This window comes from Lytechinus pictus, unplaced genomic scaffold (genome assembly GCF_037042905.1).
Source record: "Lytechinus pictus isolate F3 Inbred unplaced genomic scaffold, Lp3.0 scaffold_19, whole genome shotgun sequence".
Classification (NCBI taxonomy): domain Eukaryota; kingdom Metazoa; phylum Echinodermata; class Echinoidea; order Temnopleuroida; family Toxopneustidae; genus Lytechinus; species Lytechinus pictus.
Window position 1 is genome coordinate 2,867,988 of NW_026974140.1, and position 20,470 is coordinate 2,888,457.

At 35.9% G+C, this 20,470-nt stretch overlaps 1 protein-coding gene across 1 annotated transcript; it reads left to right on the top strand.

Annotated features, from left to right (window-relative positions):
* Positions 1–490: 490 nt before the first annotated feature.
* Positions 491–9,331, top strand: LOC129261198 (uncharacterized). Its single transcript, XM_064114477.1, has one exon. The coding sequence runs from the start codon at positions 3,889–3,891 to the stop codon at positions 4,606–4,608; it is 720 nt and encodes a 239-aa protein (XP_063970547.1). The 5' UTR covers positions 491–3,888; the 3' UTR covers positions 4,609–9,331.
* Positions 9,332–20,470: the final 11,139 nt, after the last annotated feature.

Below are 20,470 nucleotides of genomic sequence, written 5' to 3' on the forward strand. Positions count from 1 at the left end.
CATTGGAGGAGCCAGCCAATCTGGGTCGTCTACAAGGGCGCGCACACAGAACTGTGACCCGCAGGTCTCTCCTCCCGATAACTGGTTGGGGGAATGCAGGTGGACCACTACATCGGGGTTTCCCCCTAATCTTATTCGAATAGTGCAATGGGTTCTTAACATGCAAAGGTGGTGATTCTCCTCTACACGGGGCCTCCATTTAACGTCCTATCTGAGGGACGGAGTGTTTTCCACTGTAACATAGCCTGCATCTATGAAACAGGGGAGAGACGTTTACACACAACGCACTGGCTTCAGTCATCTGCCCGGGGTGGACTCGAACCCACGATCTTTGGTTCGACGGGCAGACGCTTTACCGACTGAGCCAACTTCGCTCAGTTCATATATTAAACAACATTTTGTAAAATTTTCAAGAGCAGGTTTGCTGTGTACTATTATTGCTGGGATTACTGCCAAATTGTTCTTTTATTCTTCCATTTTTATTGCCTTATCAGGGCCACATCTTATAAAGAGTTATGATTGATCCGATCGACCACAACTGTATGGAAATACATCAATGTCAACATTTTTTGTACAGGAAATTTGCACATTGTCCACACAGAGAAACGCCCTGAAACTTTAAGAAAATTACGAATGTATGAATATACATCATGGTGAGAAAATGTTTTGAACAAGCATGCAGTTTAGATGTTGACGTTGCTGGCTTTCCATAGTTGTGGTTGATCGGAATAATGATAGCTCTATGTATTAGACGAGGCCCAGATCTCCCCCACCCCCCTCTCTACTGATGTCTCTCATCTACTCTCATCTCTGGAAGGGAATGGGGACATCCCTTGGCTAGTGAAATCAAATTAGGCTGATGGATGGCTATATAAGCACTGATGGGACCAATAGGATGCCCCAATATCTACAATTGACCTTTTGGGGAAATAAGAAGCAAGAACAAAATAAACATGGACACATACATACATGTATATATAAAATATGATAAGCAATAGCCTGGGATCTGAGCTATAACTTTTATTATGATACTATATCCTATTAATTGCTCATTTCTTTCACAACTGATTGAAATATTTTTCTGTAACCACAACTACATGTACTGTGGATCGTTTGTATTCACTTCATATTAGTGGTACAAATATTGGCCATTTAATATCTAGGCCTGTACATGTAATTGATGCAGTCTATATTTTCCCTGGATGACATGTCATTGCTTTTGGGTTACATAGTCATGTGACTTGTCTGTAATTGGTTTAGGGTTACATACAAGGCTATTGATATAAGACTAATTGAGATGCAGAGTTCAACTGATTTATAAGCTAGTGATTGCTCAGGGTATGTGTTAGAAGAAACATCAGTACATATAAAAACTAAGACTGTGGTTCATGTTAAAAAACTGAAAAGTTACTCTGGTTTGATGCATAGAAGTAAAAGTCTATCACTGTTCGGCATTGAAATTTGCTGTGGACCTTGGCCCGATCTACCTCTGTGTGTGTTGTAGGCTTCATAAATGTTCCACAGATTCAACATCCAATTACTACACATGCATAGACATTCATCACAAGTCTAACTAAAGACCAAACGGCAATTGGATCAACATGGGTGCAGCCCATGTGGACCTAGACTACAAGTATCAGAGATATAGACCAACTGCCTGTAGACCAATTGAACATAAACCAAGTATGGAATCAAACGCGAGTATCGAACTGCATACCCCCTGCCCACTTGCCCGTTGGTGAAGCCAGGCTGGTATGTAGACCTAGTGACCTACATAGGCCTAAAATGATTAAGGGGAGTTCCCCACCTATTGAATCAATATGCGATTTATACCTATATATCAGAGTCTTGAGATACATGTCGCCCATGTAGACGATCCACTTTATACACCAGACTCATTGTAGCTTTGATGTTTGACACCGTTCTCACTACTGTCCTAAAACTAGTTTACTGGAAACTAGCTTTAAGTGGAAACTAGTCTAACGTGTAACGAGAACGGTCAAAGCGGTCTTGGAAGCAATCTTCCGAACCGGTTCGAAAACCACCTGTAGTTTTCAGGATCGCTTTGCCTCATTGAACTGGTTTTAGCGTAAGTGAGGACACAACCGTTTTTCAGGAAGCGATCTTCACACATTTCGAGTGCGCTACTCCGCACACTGTGTGTAAAATGTCTACGCTGCGGTTTCGAATTTCGCTTAAAACATGTCGTTCCTACTGAGAGCGTTCCCAAAGCAACAAGACCACTTTATGTGAAGTGGTTTTGAAAACCACTTTTGGCTGATCAAATGGGAACACTAGCAAAGCGATCTTCCAAACTGGTTTCTTGAACCTATTTTCAATAAACTAGTTTTAAAAAGTATAATGAGAACAGTGTCTTTGTCTCATTTCAGACTTGGTCCAACAAGTCAAATATAAGAATTGATCAGAAACCCTTAATTACAGAATTCAAATGAAACTCATCCAGAAAACATGGATTGTTATACCTTAACTTCCAATTAATTATGCTACACCCCAGTCCCCCCCCCCACCAAAAAAATAAATAAATAAAGTACATGTACAGTATATATGTCATTATTCCAATCTAATATCAAATTATATGAAAGTACATGCCCTAAAAGCAGTTAGCTGGAATTCAAAATTGTGTTTTACTTTTATTTTGAGATTTTAAAGGAAAATTTATTTTGGTCGGGTGCCACATAAAAGTAAAAATATCTGCAATTTTCATTTTTTGATATCAAACCAATTCTTAAGCAAAGAATGGGCTGAAAATTTCAAGATATAATCTGATATATATTTCTCAAATCCAACCACTGTGTAAAGATGTGCTCAAAGAACACTATTCAATGAAAAAAAATTCAAATTTTTCCAAGAGAGTAATAATCAACTTGTGATATAAAGAAATTGAAATGTTGTGTTCCAAATAGAGAGTCATGGGTTTTAACTTTCCTTCAACAAATTTTTTTCTTCACTTTTTGCAGTATTTAAAGCGCTTGAGATGGATGGGTACCTGTCATGATCGTTTCCTATATCAAGGAGCATTGGAAAAAGCCCAAACTAAAGCCAGGTGGGTGTTTCATAAAGCTGTTCGTAAGGTTACGAACGACTTTACGCACGACTGGAACCTGTTCTTGGGTCATAACTCAATTACATAGGGATATCAGATAGCACAAGAAAGGATCACCAGTCGTGCGTAAAGTCATTCGTATCTTACGAACAGCTTTATGAAACACCCACAGGTAATAATAACAGTGCACCTAGAGACAGATAATTTTGAAATAGGCTTGGCAGTTGGCGCTATACAAATGTCTATTATTATTATTATAATCATCATCAACCAATGAATAAATTATCTAAGAAATATGAAGGTTATTTTACCTGCATTGTTGGTCAACCAAAGTCAATTTCAATAGAAACCTATTAATCAAGTCCAGTTCCATTATATTTCCATTACGATAACGACGCATGTAAATGCACAGTAACGCTTCATCTATTATGAGAGAAATAATTTGTTTACGTAGTGGAACCTTTAAAATATTAATACTACAACGAGGATGATAAATCGCATAACAAACGCCAGTTCTGCCATTCCTCTGCATCCTATACAGGTGTATATTGTACACTTGGAAATCTTCTCCAACATCTTCATCACAAATAATGTACATGACTGATAGATCAAGGTTGGTCCATAACGGAAGAAAAGACAATGAATGACCAATCAGCCATCTAAATTGAAGATCCATGACTAAACCAAGAACGGCCAGAGACGTACCACTGTCTGTACAACTCAAAGAGTGATTTTTGTAATTCTACGCCAGTTTCCAAGCAAAATAAATCGGGAAATAATTATCCGTTTGTAACAGTAATCGGTCGCAAGAAAAAATCCTAAAAATGGCTGGCCTCACCATACTGGTATTTCTCTCTGTTGTATTCATCAGCTTATCTGAGTTAGGTGACTGCCAAGAAGGTTCTGGGGATGGCCCAGGAACGGAATCCATCTTCACTGATGTCACTGGGAATGCCACTGATGTGCTGACTGACGGCCATTCAAGTCCTTCAGATATTCAAGCATTTGGTCTTGTTATCACCAATGACTTCACTGAATTCACCCTGGATGTTGACAACATCATCACCTACAATGTTACCATCAAGAACGCTGGAGGAACAGACATCACAGCATCTGGCTCTGACCTCTATGACCTCCTCCTCAAGGTGAGCGACAATTCCAATCCATTAGCAAGAGGGGCAACAACCCACGACATTACCCCTCTGCTGACATCAGCCACTAACATCGACGTCGGGATTGCAGCTGGAGAAACTATTGTCATCGAGAACGTCCACACCATGATCAATGTTTCTTCCGATATGTGCTCAACGTATCAAGGTGGCTATGTCTGTGTCGAGATTTCAAAGGCTTTGGGAGCTTCTTACACTGATGTCAGTGGAACCAATAACTGGTATTGTCTTACATTTGGTGATGTAAGGCAGGGATACACAGGAATGCTGAAATGTTCAGCATGCGTTGCAAGGATCAGCCTTATTGCTCTTGTTGTCTCATTGTTGCTGGCATACTTCGCCTATTTGTGGATAATACTGGACTTGCAGAGATAAACTTATGAGCAATATTTGAGCAGAAATTAGGATAGCCTTAATTGTCATTTTCATTTGCCAAGTGACGTCCTTTAGTTGAATTTTAAACTTCCCTGTGTGTTCAAAATATGGCAGCTATTTGGATGTTAGTCTGTTCCTCAAGATGTCCCTACATCCACCATCATGAGGCAAAAAGTAGGGTTCTTCATACTACCAATCCAGGTTTGCTAGAAGACTGAATTTCAGTTGGCACAGTTCGCATACAAATTCAATGCGTTTCCCTTGCATGAACTACATGTACATGTAGTTGAACCCTGTATGAATCACTACAGGACAGCGTGCAAGATATGTTAGGGGTCAAAAGCAACTGTTCCATGGTGTGCTCATTTCAGAAATACTCTGAAATTCTCCAGAAGTTAGGAATGGTCAATGGAAAATCGAATAATCTTGCATAGTTATCATTCATTTTTTTCAAAATTCAAAGAGGTTAAGTTGGCAATTATGTCATCAGTTTCTGGTAAATTTCATTTAGCTACTGAAAACTGGATATGTTTTAACACATGTACTAGATAATATTTGTTGAATGATTATGTTGTTATATTCTTAATAAATATATCTAAAAAAAAATTAAAAAGACTTTACACCTACAGTAATTTTTACTTTACTTTTGGATTTCATTCCACTCGATGAAGTAGAAAATGGTGAAGTGATCAAAAACTTATTTTTTCATAATGCAGAGCTGGCAACCTTTTTTCATTAGTCTGGCTTCAATGCAGTGTGTATTATTCCATGATTTTTATTTGTTATTTTCGCTATCACGTAGAGCTGCCTGTGTGTGTGACCATAGACCTATTGTAGGGACAGTGATTTTCCATTTTACCGGTAAATAAAACGGAAATTCCGTTTGGTTCTTATACTTTTCATGCAAAAATTCATGGAATTCACCTTTGCAAAACGGAATTCAGATTTTTGCTGTGTACATTAGCAGTGACAAAACGGAATTTCCATTTATAGATCAAGTTGAAAAGGAATTACAGATTTTTAGAAACGGGAAAGACCATTTGTTGAAATGGAAAATCACTGTCTCTACTATTGTTGTAGGGTCCATAGTGTGACTGAAGGTACAAAACTAGTGTGAAGTCTTTCTCCACTGAGAGTAAATGATCCAGATGTCAGGCATAAACCTTTGGTGAATGTTCAATGATACCCCTTTCATAAACCCAATTATGCGGCTAATAGCAGCATAATTTGGTCGTTGAAATCGGAGGAGGACCAGAGTTATCCGCATTATTTTGATGCTGCTATTATCCGCATAATAGCGGCATCGGGACCAGATTTTGACTTTATGAACACTTTCCAAATAATGCGGATATTTGCCACGGTGCGGTCACAAGGTCACCCTTTTCCAACACAACCGCATCGAAGGGGGCGTGTGCAGTTGTCATGACGATTATCCGCCTTTTTCAGGACGGGCGCTCGTAAAAATAGTGCGGATTATTTTCGGAGTTTGTGAACGCAATTTTTATTGAATTATCCGCATTACTCTTAGGCGGCTAATTGGAGGATGGGTTTATGAAAGGGGTATGAATGATCCAGATGTCAGGCATAAACCTTTTGTGAATGTTCAATTAGTCACATCACCAAAGGACTACATCACCTTGGTAAAACCTCAAACATCTCTATGGAGGTTCACAGACAATATGATCAAAATGTGACATTTTTATGATAAGAAAAAGAGCAGAAATGAAATAAAAAGATGGCGAGACGATTGCGTGCTGCCGCCGCCACACCACCGTCGGGATATAAAATCCACTTTAGCACCTGCATCCAAACCAAGGCATGTATCATTTATTCATGGGCATGTATTATGTGCAAGGGAGATGGATAAAGAGAGAAGCCCACGGGTTGATGCAGCCTACATGGCTGTATGTAGGTATGATGAGCCATCTATCCTTTCTAAACATAACCCTGTGCAAGCTCAAGAGTATGAATAAATTATTGGGCACATATATATATGAGCAAAGAACGTGAGAGCAGGAGATGTACATAACATAGAGGAAAAGATGGAAATAGGAAAGGGAGATAGCAATAGGAGATATATAATTTGTATCACAAAATTTTGAAATCAAAACATTTTTGTAAAACATATGCCTATTTCCAACTTGTCAAGCCTGTATTGAGGCCTATAAAATCTACAGATTATTCATATTCAAAGTTGAATTTATCTTAAGGTTGAAGAGTAGGTCCTAAAATCATAAAACAAATGTTGTGTGAAAACTGCAATCGGAAATCAAAATTTACACATCAAAATGTCAAAATTTAACAAATTACACTCCCCATATTCATAAATTGTTTTTTCTCTATGATAGAAAACCACTTCTCAAGTATATAAATGGAGGAAACTTTGAAGACACATTGTAGTTCTTTGATATGCACTTTAAGATAACTACATGCTGATTTATTTTTAAAAATATGAATAAATAAAAAATCATAAACCAGAAGCAGGGTGCTAAATCCGTCGAACAGTCAAATTCACTGATCTTACAAAGAAATAAATTGCTATACGACATGGTGATACGGTCACTTCGACTCAAATAATACAACAATAAACATTGTAAGATCTGTTATCAGAATATTAGAATAAAAAAGCCCAAATAATTCACATTTATCAGTTTAAAGGCTTTACTCATCAATATTGTATTAGGATATTTCAGCTCTGTATTTTGGTTATTAAAGGTGAAGTTCAACCCAGAAAAATGTTGATTTGCATCAATAGAGAAAAATTAAACAGGCATATCGCTGAAAATTTCATCAAAATCGTACATAAAATAAGAAAGTTACAGCATTTTGAAGTTTCACTTATTTTTCACAAAAACAGTGATATGCACAACTCAGTGATATGCAAATGAGAGAGTCGATGATATCTCTCACTCACTATTTCTTTGTTTTATATTGTTTGAATTATACAATATTTCATTTTTTACCAATTTGACAATAATGACCAACTTGAGTTACTTGACTGAACAAAAAAATGTTAAAACAATGGGAGTTCCAAATGTTCAGGGAGGAATAAAACTTTATTTCAAATGACAATGAGGAGAAAATTTAAATATTTCATATTTCATATAATGAAATACAAAAGAAATAGTGAGTGAGTGATGTCATCAGTCCACTCATTTGCATACCGACCAGGAAGAGCATATAACTGTTCTGTGAAACTAACCAAAACTTAAAATGTAATAACTTTCTTATTTTATATCCGATTTTGATGAAATTTTCAGCATTATGCTCATTGGATTTGTCTCTTTTTACTCAATATAACTTTTTTGTTGGGGTGGACTTGTCCTTTAAATTGGCAGGATGTTAATGGCAAAAACATAATAAAAAGTATTTTTATCAAAGTGGTTCTCAAAACTAAACTTCCACATTATGTGTTAGGATAGTACTGGGAGAGCTCAAGGTACATGTATATTGATGTCCAAAGTCCTTAAAAATAGTTTGTAAAATAATGTGCATGTGTAGTCAGCTACATGTAATAGGCAAACAATATTTTTCAAGGCTATCTTTCCCTTTTTCTATTCATTACAAATTCAAATTTTGCATGACAAGCAGAGCAATCCATCAGGTTCATCCCGCATGAATTTATAAGGCTCCCTGCAGAAATAAAAGATCAGGCTTTCTCGGGTAATGGGAACAGGTTGATGATGCCAGCAGGACACACCCAAACACATACCAATTGCCATTGAGCGAGTATCAGACCCCATTCTCATTTACAGTCCTAAAACTATTAACATGTATAATGTATGGGAATGCTCGAATCAATCTTGGAAGCGATCTTTCATAACAGTTTGGAAACCTACCTCGCGATGTGGTTTTAAAGACCGTAGTTCTGAATACCAGTTCAGGAGATGGTCATGAGTAGGCTACACTAGCAAAGTGATCTTCTAAATTGGTTCCCTAAATTGGTTTTAAAGGGAAACCAATTCAAGACATTATACTGGGAATGGGGTCTGAGGTTCCATGCAGAAATAATAGACCCGGCTACGTCAGGTAATGGAAACAGGGTCTAGATGCCAGTAGGGAAATTGACAATAGCTTTGATCATGGACCTGATGTCTGTATTAAGGACATCAGGAAACCAGGTGTCATCCTGTTACTAAAATTAACTCTCAAGCACAAACTAGAAATAATACCTGTATAATCTTATCTACAATCTAGTCTGCCAACGCAGACGCGATACATATCTATCCACATGGAACAATAACTATCGTGTACGGGCACTTGAAATCTATGTGTAGTTTTATGGACGTAGCTTCGTTGGGCTAATGCTTCTACTACTGTTAGGACTACTTTAATACACTATACAGTATACTACAACAAATACTTATTCTAATTTTGTTACTACTTCTACTACTAAATGAACAAATAACAACACTCCATTACCAAATAAATCTATTACAATCTCTATACATACAATTATGAAGGATCTGGGATAAAATTAATTACCCTAACTTTTTTAGATGAGAGACCAGCTGAACACTGCTATCAGAGCATTCCCAGAATAAGAATGAGACTGACCATGTATGTGTACATACAATCATACATATACTACCACAAAACTTTCACCAACATGCAAATAATTTGAATGTAGTCTATATCACTACATGTACGTAAAGTAAGGCCTTTTTTGTCAGAAACAGCTTTATTTGATCGTGGAGCTATTATTTGAAGAAAAGAAAATCCCCAATTTTTACGCATTAAATTCATCACTGACAAAAGTTTATACCTGTAAACTAGCCTGACCTAGCTTCAGTGTACAAGGTCAAAAAATGTTGGAAATGAGATAAAGAGGCAGGTTTTCCAAAGTTCTGATTTTAATGGTGGATTACAAACCCAAGGTTACAGGTGATTCATCTGATGTCAAACAAAGCCACATATCAGACAAAATTTACCAACGGTATCAAAGAACAGTTCAAAATTAACGCTGTTTTCAGTCCTATTGCATTTTAAAAAATCACTGATATGGTATACAGTGCACTTTGCAAAATTTTTATGAAAATATTTATTTCTATTGGCTGCCAAACCATGGTGTATAGTAAACCATTAAAGCAAATTTATGCAATGAAGAGAGAGGACATTTATTTATGGAAGGGGGGGCGGGGTCTACTCCTGATATCTGCTATTATATTGCTGACACTGTATACTCTTGTAAACTGAGCTGGATTGTGGCTATGTCTACTGAACTTCACTCACAATTGAGCATATTATTCATACATGTCCTATTTATAATAGCATGGTGTGCTACCTATAAACATTGCAGTATATTTCACCCATGAATGGTATTTCAAATACACTTTGTGAACTTCCTTTTTATTTATGAATGTAAGCAATTTCACTGTTTTTCATCAAATTTCAGTGCAAACATGAACAACTATTTATGAAGTCAACTGCAGTGTGTAACATGATGTAAAATGCAGGCTTTAATTACTGTATGAATGTTTATAGTCAGCCCAATTTCTTTCTTCAAATAGAGTGTATTTTGATCATATGAAATTATAAGCGAGCTCTATTTCATATCAATGTCTAAATCAAGAATTGTAGTACCGGTATTTAGGAAATTTTAAAATTAAGGAGAAGTCCATCAACATCGTTTCCAATTATAAAGTTAAACTTAGTGACACTATTAAAATGAAAAGTCGACAAAATATGAGCATATAAAAAACATAATTCAATGAATATGTGACCATTCAAAAACAATTTGCTTTTTTTTTCTGCTTTTAAATTTTTGCAGTACCTGCTAGTACAGGAAATATTGGTGGGGCTTGCCCACTATTACAAATTGGAAGGGGTGGGGGTGGGTCTATTTAAAATTTCTTTTAAGGGCGACATCAAAGTGGAAATCCAGCTTTAAATCAATACTTACTGAAGGGGAAAGTTACCTGCGCCATTATTGCCATAATATACGTAACTACGAACCAAACTCATTGCGTACATGTATATAATTAGGATCTTCAACCCTTGTTTAGACATTCAATTGAGTGAACAGAATACAAAGCTCTAATAATATGAATGACTCATATGTGCATTCCGCTGTATCAATATGTCATTATTTGACCCATTGCCCAGTCCAGCCTGGAAGCTCGAGGTCGTTCATGGATAAATTTGTGTATGATTCATACACTTGTGGAATTTCATGAATATGACTGAATCAATATTTAATTCTGCCTTCATTTTAGGGACTGTATTGGGTCATCTACTGAATGTAGAAGAGGTTCAATATAAAAATCGACTTCCAATCACTTGCATAATTTAATACAAGATCCAAACATGTAGGCCTGCATGCCTATCACATTGTGTAGAAAAAAGCAAAATTCATTTAAAAAGTTAAAAAGAAAAAGCTCAAGATAATCTGATAGGCCTACATAGTACACCATAAGCCTACATGTACAAAGTCCATGGATGAATTTGCTTTAAAAATCAGCCAGTGAAAACAAACCAATACTGCCTACATGTAAATGGTATAAATAGGTCATATTTCTTCATTTGTTTGGTTGAATCTTGTACTTTTAATTAGTCATTAAAACAAACCACACATTCCATTATATACACTACCCTAGAAATACTATGGGTGCGCTCAAAGTGATTTTTTTCCAATGTTTAAAAATGAAATGTCTCTCAAAAGGTGAATACTTATTTATACTGTGAGTTTTCGAAAGATGGTTCTACAGAACTATCAAAGGAAAATTGAATGCAACATGATTTTCAAATATTAAAACAGGCCTTCTTCCAGTTTGCAAGCATGACATAGATGTAAACTCCAGTCGAACTACATTTTCCAGGTCAAATTGAGTGATGGGTAGGCTTAGAATAAAAGAAATTTTGACTTTGATTTAAAAAAACAAACAAGTGGAGCGCCTCTGGCAGTCTCACCTGCAGCAGTGCTGACTTTGAAAACTACTATAAAATAATTATTCACAAAAAAACACCATTCATATAATGATACAATACTACGTTCATTGACAATAAATGACATTTGACCTTGATCATGCAACCTAAGACTTGTCAGTGATATTTGATTACCCCTCTAGATATCCACATTTTATAAACTATATATAATTTTAGAAAGTTATGATGGTAATTCAACAAATACCCCCAACTTGGCCAAAGATCAATGACCTTAAATGACCTTTGACCTTGGTCATGTGACTCAAAACTCAGACAGGATATTCAGCAATACTTGATTAACCTTATGTCCAAGTTTCATGAACTAGGTCCATATATTTTCTAAATTATGATGACATTTCAAAAACTTAACCTTAGGTTAAGATTTTGATGTTGATTCCCCAACATGGTCTAAGTTCATTGACTCTAAATGACCTTTGACCTTGGTGATGTGACTCAAGACTCAGGCAGGATGTTCAGTAATAATTGATTAACCTTATGGCCAAGTTTCATGAACTAGGTCCATATACTCTCTAAGTTTTGTTGTCATTTCAAAAACTTAACCTTCGGTTAAGATTTGGTGTTGACGCCGCCGCCGCCATCGGAAAAGCGGCGCCTATCGTCTCACTCTGCTTCGCAGGTGAGACAAAAATAATTCAATGGTTCACCCACAGTGACCATGTTTTGTGTTTGATAGATATGTAATTCACAGTTGAGATTCTATCATAACAAAGTTGATAGAATGCATCCTAATTTTGCCAACAGTTCCCTTTAAAATCAACCTCAATGTCTGCTCCTACTGATGTGCCATTTGAAGCTCTTCACCACCCATTGTCAATGGGGTACCATACCTGCCAGTCTGAGACAACATATAGCAATGTGATATATACTGGTACTTGGAATTTTGGCCCAGATGTTAGTTTCACTTCTGATCTAAAAATAGCTCTCCCAGGGTACCTACCATTAATTTATTGGTCTAATGGGAGCATAGAGCTGCATATCCTCAGCTACATGTACATCATGTACAGGGACTCAGTTTAATAATTATGAGGGGAGCAATAAAAAGCTCTCCTAGAACTTTTAAGGAGAGCGGTAGAGGAGCACTGCAAAAAGCTCTTCTTTAACATACAAGGGGAGCGTTTTGTCCAATTAACAAAACGGATGGAGGAAATATATGAACCAAGTTACAATCAACAACCAAAGGAAGGAAACAATCGAATATATGCAATATTTATGCTGTACCTCATTGAACATGTTATTGTAATTCTTGAAATATAATTGTTTTACAATGTATTGTAATGAGATTGTGTGTTATAAAACCTGTTTGAGTGAGGTTTTGACTTTGGCTAAAGGTTAAGTCACTGACAATTTTTTTTTTTTCGGGGGCTCCATTTTAAATTTTTTGTCAAATTTCGGGGGCTACTTTTTGCATTTTGGGGGCTATTTTCAAATGCTCTTTTTGTATTTTGAGGAATACCTGTTCACTTATTAATGGATTATGTTACTTTTTGTTTAATATTGTATGATTTTTAAAGTTATTTTTTCATGCTTAGAATCTTGGATGTGGGTGTGTGTGTGTGACTGTGAGTTGGACTTGGATATAAATGAATTCAATATCTAATTTCTACTCCGTCTATTCCAGTACAATACCCTGTACTCGGCCATGTACATGTAATAAAGGCCCACATAACCTCGTTCGTAGGATGAGTGACATACCCTAACTTTTCCTGAAGTTCTTTCAAAACGCAGATCTCCATGAAAATTGCATTTCTCTCTGGGGGAGTCTAAATTCGGTGAGAATGTATTCATTAAGAACTTAAATATACATGACAATGAAGAAATCATCAAACTTTATTGGCAGTTTTGAATAATATACCTGAAATATAAACTCTGTCTGAAACAGAAAATCACCATCATTGAGGCCTTTACTGAGCGAATTGTCCCCCAGAGCTCTGGCAGAGAGACAGAGCTCTGACTGGCTAGCTAGAACAAACGCCAATGCGTGCGCGAGCCTGCCGCCGGCCTTGTAAAATAGATGGAGCTTTGTTTGATGATTTATTGTCTGATATTTACCTCATCCCCTAGAAAAAGAAAACAAATGATTTTTAAATTATAATTCATCAATAAGGTAACTTATTTTGGATGTTAATAGGCCGTTTTGAAAAGCAAAGCCGAATGACAACTCACCAATGCTAGGTTACTAGACTCTGGTATTTATTTCCTCTTTTATCACAGAATTGTGATATCTGTAGGGGAAACATGTGCATTCGAAATTGCACATGGTGGTAGTCATAATGGACCCCTTTACATGCAACTGTTTCCCGACCATTGCGTTGATTTTTTTTCCATACCTGGTACCATGTGTATGGAAATACGTGGTACAGAAAAAAAGACGCAAAATTTGAAACTGCGCTCCTCGCTATTTTCAAGGCTTATTCATGATTTTGAGTGTGGATTTTGGATGATTCTTAAATGGCAAGCGGAGCTCGAGCATATGGCGCTAGTGGGCCATTGAGTTGTTATCACTCGGCAGTAATTCCGGGGGCGACATTCAGATTTCCGCGCAGCTCAGCGATCGCGAGGCGCGCTATTAATCGCGCTACCTAAAATGGATTAAGGCGCACATGTAGCGCGCGATCGCTCTCGCGCGCCTTAAAATCGAGTCCCTGCATGTAGGACCTATAAAATTTCAAATTCAAGCATGCAAAAGTACTTGAAAAAATGGGGTCTTTTTATATCTGTATATTCAAAATTCATAGAGATGTTTTACATTTACTGTCATTATAAATGAAGTTTTCCTTGGCATCATCTAATAAAGTTCAATTACATGTAGAAGACCTGAAAATCAATTGGGACAATGAATTATTATTATTATTATTATTATGAATTATTGATCAGCTTTTATGTTTTTTAAATAGCAATACCAATAGGCCTAGAATTTTTTATTTTCTTAATCAATATTTGATATAGGCCTAGTATTGTACAAGTTAAAAAATTATGAACTTATGAGTTGTGAAAGAAAATAGCAATTTGTTTTTTTTATGACATTGCCCATGTAAGGATTTAATTAATTATTTTCATGAATTTTTTTTCAATTAGTGAACAAATCATAGTGATCATCAATCTTCCCACGTTTTCTCATTTTCTCATCAATAAGGAGGTTTTATGGCCAACTTTACAAAGCAAATTTGTTTTGTATACTCCTCTGTACTCTAAATGACACTGTCTGAAATAATATGAAATGGTATCACTTTCACTCCAGTGCTAAGAATAAACTTCCTGTTTTTAATGTCAAGCAGCATAATATCACCAAAATGTAGTTTCTGAATCTAATACAAATATAAAGATCACATAGACAGTCTCATTATGACCGTGCACATACATGTACGTGTCTCCAATAAACAGGTTATAAACTGTACACAGAGTTGGCCTACTATTTAAACACAATGTCTGTAGACAAGAATAAATCATCCCCCTCCGAAACAATTGTATATTCTCTCAAAGTTCTATATTTGAGACAATAAAAGGCAAGTGGTACAACATGTACATGTAGCATAATATATTTCAACCAGAGAGCTATATGTAGACCTACATGATTTTCCAATTGGTCTAATGCCAATTCATTTAATTACCAACTCGTCTACTATCATTTGATCTATATTCATCCACTATCCACATGGTCAAATTGCCATTTAATCCACTCACCATTTCGTCTAATAACCAGTTGGTCCAATAGCCATTTAGTCCATAACCATTTGGTCTAATTGGATTTAATTGGGCGAAATGAATGAACAAAAAATGGGTATTAGACTAACTGGTTATTAGACGAAATGGTCCTAGACGAACTGGTGATTAGACGTAGTGATTATTGGACCAAATGGTTGTTAGGTGAAATGTTGATGGACGGAATGGCATTAGACTAGATAAAAGGTAGACCATGTGATGAGTGGACGAGTTGGCAATGGACCAATTGGCAGTTTACCGTATATAATTGGGACAGGATCAACTTTATTCTCTGAAGGGTCTCAGTTTACATGCATTCAGCAGCTAGTTAGGACTATAATTTTTGTTGATAAATGGCTTAAAATATTGTCGATGCTAATTGAACATTAAGTTTAACTAAATCACTTTGACTTTAATAGCAATAAATGGACAACATGCATCTAGATTAATACTTTGTTATTTTATCAACATGTACAGTAGTTGGAATGTATTTTGTTTGACCTCTGATATTTTAACAAAATTGATCATTGATTTAAAAAGGGAAAGTCGAATATGAATTTTCTATCTTCAGGTTCAATAAATAAGCATTTTAGTGAAGATGGGATTTTCATCACGAACCTATTCCTCTCTCAAAAACGTATCAATCCAAATGATGACAAAATCCAACAAATTTCAACTTTTTTGCAGAAAATAATCATCAGCCCTTCCCCATGCCCCTAACAGTCCCCCTGATGTGTTGGTGAGGGAGTAGCCAAATGACCTCATGATATTGCACTAGTATTTATAAATTCCTAATTTTTTTTTTTTGGGGGGGGGATTAAATTGGTTTTTAATTGAACATCAGCAAAGAGGCCTGGAAGTAGGCTAAGTGATTACCCATATGTCTGATAGTATTATCAACATTTGTCCACCTCTCCCTAGGTCAGACGAATGATCTATAAAAAGTGCAGGGCACCTTCCTAAACATGCAGTGACTCTCACAGTCATGGCAGCGATTATGTCTATTTATGTCCCTGTAATTACAGGAAATGAGATGACAAGCAACATCACATAGACATGTTGGTAATAAACCGATTTTAGAAAGGCCTGGGGGATTCTCTAACCTATGTACCGTAATAGCTGTATTTACCATCAATTCTATCAAAAATGTAATATCTCAGTTAAATTTCATCTTAAACTTGAAATCAATTTTAGCTGATAAAGGAGAACAGCCGGTATTGGAAGTGCAAAAATAGATACATAAATGAATATACAGAAACAGAATAAGTTTTGGAGTTGGTGTACATAAGTATAATAAAAACTAGAATTTTAATTCGTCATGAGGACGAATTAGGTGATCTGTCTCTGATTTTCATGATGACGAATACAATCACCATGTTTATTGAGATCAATATGATCATCATGATGAAAACTGAACTCTTCTTACGAAAAGAATGTGTTTCATACTCTTGAAAAAGAGGGAAATTTGAAAATATTGTGTGAAAAGGTATAGGTCATACACATGGTACATGTTATATTAAAAAGGGATTTTAATCTCTTATATTGTGCAATATTTTAACTTATATACCTTAAGATGGTCATAAAGGATCATTTGCGAAATGTTGAAAAGAAAAAAAAAAAAAATCTCATGTTCACCCTTGGGTTCGAACCGTGGACCCTAAGGATGCAAGTCTAATGCCTTACTAATTGAGCTACAATATTTCCCATAGACTTTACACATAAGCAAATTAAGAGGATCTCAAATCCAATTTTGCAAGTGAAATACGTGCATGATCCCGGCATCTGATCGCAAAATGGAGACCACACTTGCGATAGCTTACAACATACTCAAAGCTCAGAGAAAACCAACAGAAAAAAATGGAGATATGGCTCGCGAAATAGAGGAATGTAGAATCCAGTTTTGAGAAAAAGTCATTTCCCATCTAGATTGCACGCAAAATGAACGAAAATGACATGCCTCTATAAATTGCCATTTTTCAGGATGATTCGTTCCTTAAAATGACAATATAGCCATCACATTAGATAGAGTATATCCTCAGCTACAACATATAAAAAACTGAGCGAAAATTGACCAATATTTACGGAGTTAGAGTCAAATTTGCATAACTATGATGACGTCATAAGAAGCAAAATGAAAATTTTGAGTTCCGACGCCATTTTGGTAACGTCACGATCACGATGAAATTTTGGGTCAAATGAGACATGAAATCATATCTCCTATCCATACTCTATTCGAATATGAAAAAAAAATTGGGGGTCAACTGACTTCTTGAAGAGTTATAATGAATTTTGTATAGGCATGTTTTGCACATATATTGTCTATGGTTAGCGCGCGCGAGCGCGTGTGCTGTAAACTTTGATGGAGGCTAATTTCGTTATTACTTGTCGTAGAAGGTTGGTCAAGGTATCAAATTACTCAGAATTATATTATCAATGCATTGATATGAATAAAATGGCGATCCTATGTTGTATAGTGCCGTTAAGCGCGAGAACGCGCAGGTAACCGTACGCAAATTTTTGAAATGCTTAAAATGACCTGATTCATAATCTACATGTATTTTGGTCAAAAAGTGATTTAGAGCATTTTAAAAATTTTACGCACGCATACGCGCACGTCTTGACCTTTACATGACCTTTGATGACAGTTGACCCTTGACCTGAAGTTGATGTGATGTAAACATGGTTAGTTTTTGCTAATTGATAATGAAGATATGATTGATAATGTGATTTTACGAAATGGCGTCTAGATGACGTCATGATGACCTTTTGACCCTGAACCTGTTTCGTACACATGACATGATATGTCCCCATAACTGATAATATTTTGAAGAAAATTGAAGATTTCGGTGGAACAAGAAAAGGGTGGAAAAATAAAATTTAAGAAATAAATAAATAAATAAAAAAAAATAAAAATTAAAAGAGAAAATTTGTACGAAATTAATAGTTGATCTGTCGATTGACAGATCACCTAATAATAATATTATAGGATTTGTACAGCGCATGTATCCACCTTGCTAGGTGCTCAAGGTGCTCCTATATTACCCTGGTTATGCTAGTCCTCTGATTCCGGTGCGCACAGGCACAGCTGTAATATGATACTATACCATGAATTGCATCTATAAAATTTTGACTAGATACAATAAACATAATTTATAAACAGATACATGTTGGGGAACATACATGTATATGTAGGCCCTTTAATATACGATCAGTATTGTATGCAAGTCTACATAAATGTACATGTAGTGTAGAAAATAAAATTTACTTCCAAATGCTGAACTGACCCAATGTCACACAAAAAAAATATCCAAACTTGCAATTTTGGTCTGATATCAATTCCAATGTTACCTCAGCTATGACAGCTTCGTAAACTTTCTCATAAAATGTAACAAATTTCAAAAATAAGAATTCACCCCTTCCCACACCAGAAAAAAAGTTGACTAAAAACTTTGACTGGACGACAAGATGAAATCAAATGCAAAAAGGGCCCTTCACTTTCAAAAGAAAAACCTCTATTATGAACTGCCTACAGCCAAAAATACTTGACTAGAAAGATTCCGGTTTGAATTCTCGGCTCTCGGAAAAGCCTAAGTGTGCCCTTCCCGTTTTTCTGCATTCTTTGCCAAAAAGAGAGAGAAAAATAAAGAGGCAAAAAACCCTGTGGAGAGCCACTTGGGCATTGCATATTGGTTGTGTCGTTGTGAATATGAATGATGTATAAAAAAGAAGTATGTCTTCATCTTGGCATCCAGGCATCTGAAGAATGCAATGCATGGATGTCATACCAAATCAACATCATTTCCCCTCATCAAATCGCATTACAAACCACTTCAACACCCACAAGCCTTCATATCTTCATTACATTCTCAAGTTGGGAACTCTCCCACACAAACTACATGAACATTTACCTAATGTTGGGTTAAAAAGGAACAATGAATGTCTGTTGGGTATTAAAAATATTATTTTTTGAAATGTTTCCTGTATGCAACTATATGGGACAATTTACCCCCAAAACGTGTTTTTACCAAATATATTCCCCAACAAACCTGGATGCTCGCTCCCTTTCGACCATAAACTGGGTAAACATTTTAACTAGCCGTTTAAAAAAAAGATGTGGGTAGAGATATACATACACGTACTGCACATCTCCATGTATTAGATCTCTATTTTAATTCTAAACTAAATCCTCATTTGTAAATGGACATTAGCTACATGTATGTACGTAAAGAGGAATTTATATTTAAAAATGAATATTCCTTTGCAAATATACATGTATAGTCATAAAAAGACTGTTTTATCCAAATTCATGCATCAATCTCTGGAGGGCTGATTGCTTTCATTAGAGAACAAAACTTGTCTTTCTTCCTTTTTGCAGACTATGCTGCTTTTTCTTAACAAGCAGAAGCTCAGCTAAAAAAAAAGAAATGCATTCAATAAAATATTTTTAGAAAATAAATATCTTCTCTTCCTACAAATCCAATTCTATCACACAAGTATTCTCCCATTCATCCCACCTTGATTGCTGAACGAACAGCAAACAGAAATTATGAAGCATAGAAGAATAATCTAAAAATGGTACCCTGTACAAACAAGTCTATATTGCAAAGTTAATAATAACATTTTTTTCACCTTAAATTACAGGGCTGGGAAAAAAATCTCTTCCATTTTATCTGCTTCACATCCTATAACCTCGCTAGCCATATATGCTTTCATCTTGTTGCGTGCCAAGCATTTCTGCCTGTTAATAGGATGGTAAATTTGCCCGTCTTAACGTTTATTCTGACTTTCAATATCACAACGCCCACTCCGATTTGTTACATGTTTCCTACTATTGTCAAGAAGCACGAAGCAGGCAAGCTATAATGCTGATACACTGTTTGCTCTGTATTACCGTACAACATGGTCATAAGTATTTTGCAAATACATTTTCAAACATCAGAACTGCTTGAAGATCAATGAATACTCCACAGATAAAAATAGCACAAGATACCTTCAAGGAGAAATTAGACGGAAACCTTTTTATCGATTTGATTTTTTGAGAAAGACTAAGGAAAAGGAAAATGTGAGCTGAAATTGTTTCAGACATCTCCCTTTCCGGTTGCTACTAGATAAAATGACCATAGGAAATAAAAAATGAAGGTTAAGGAGATGAAACAGAGCAGACAGATTTTATTTGGGAATATATTGTAGGCAGACATTGTGGCTCTGAAACCACTCA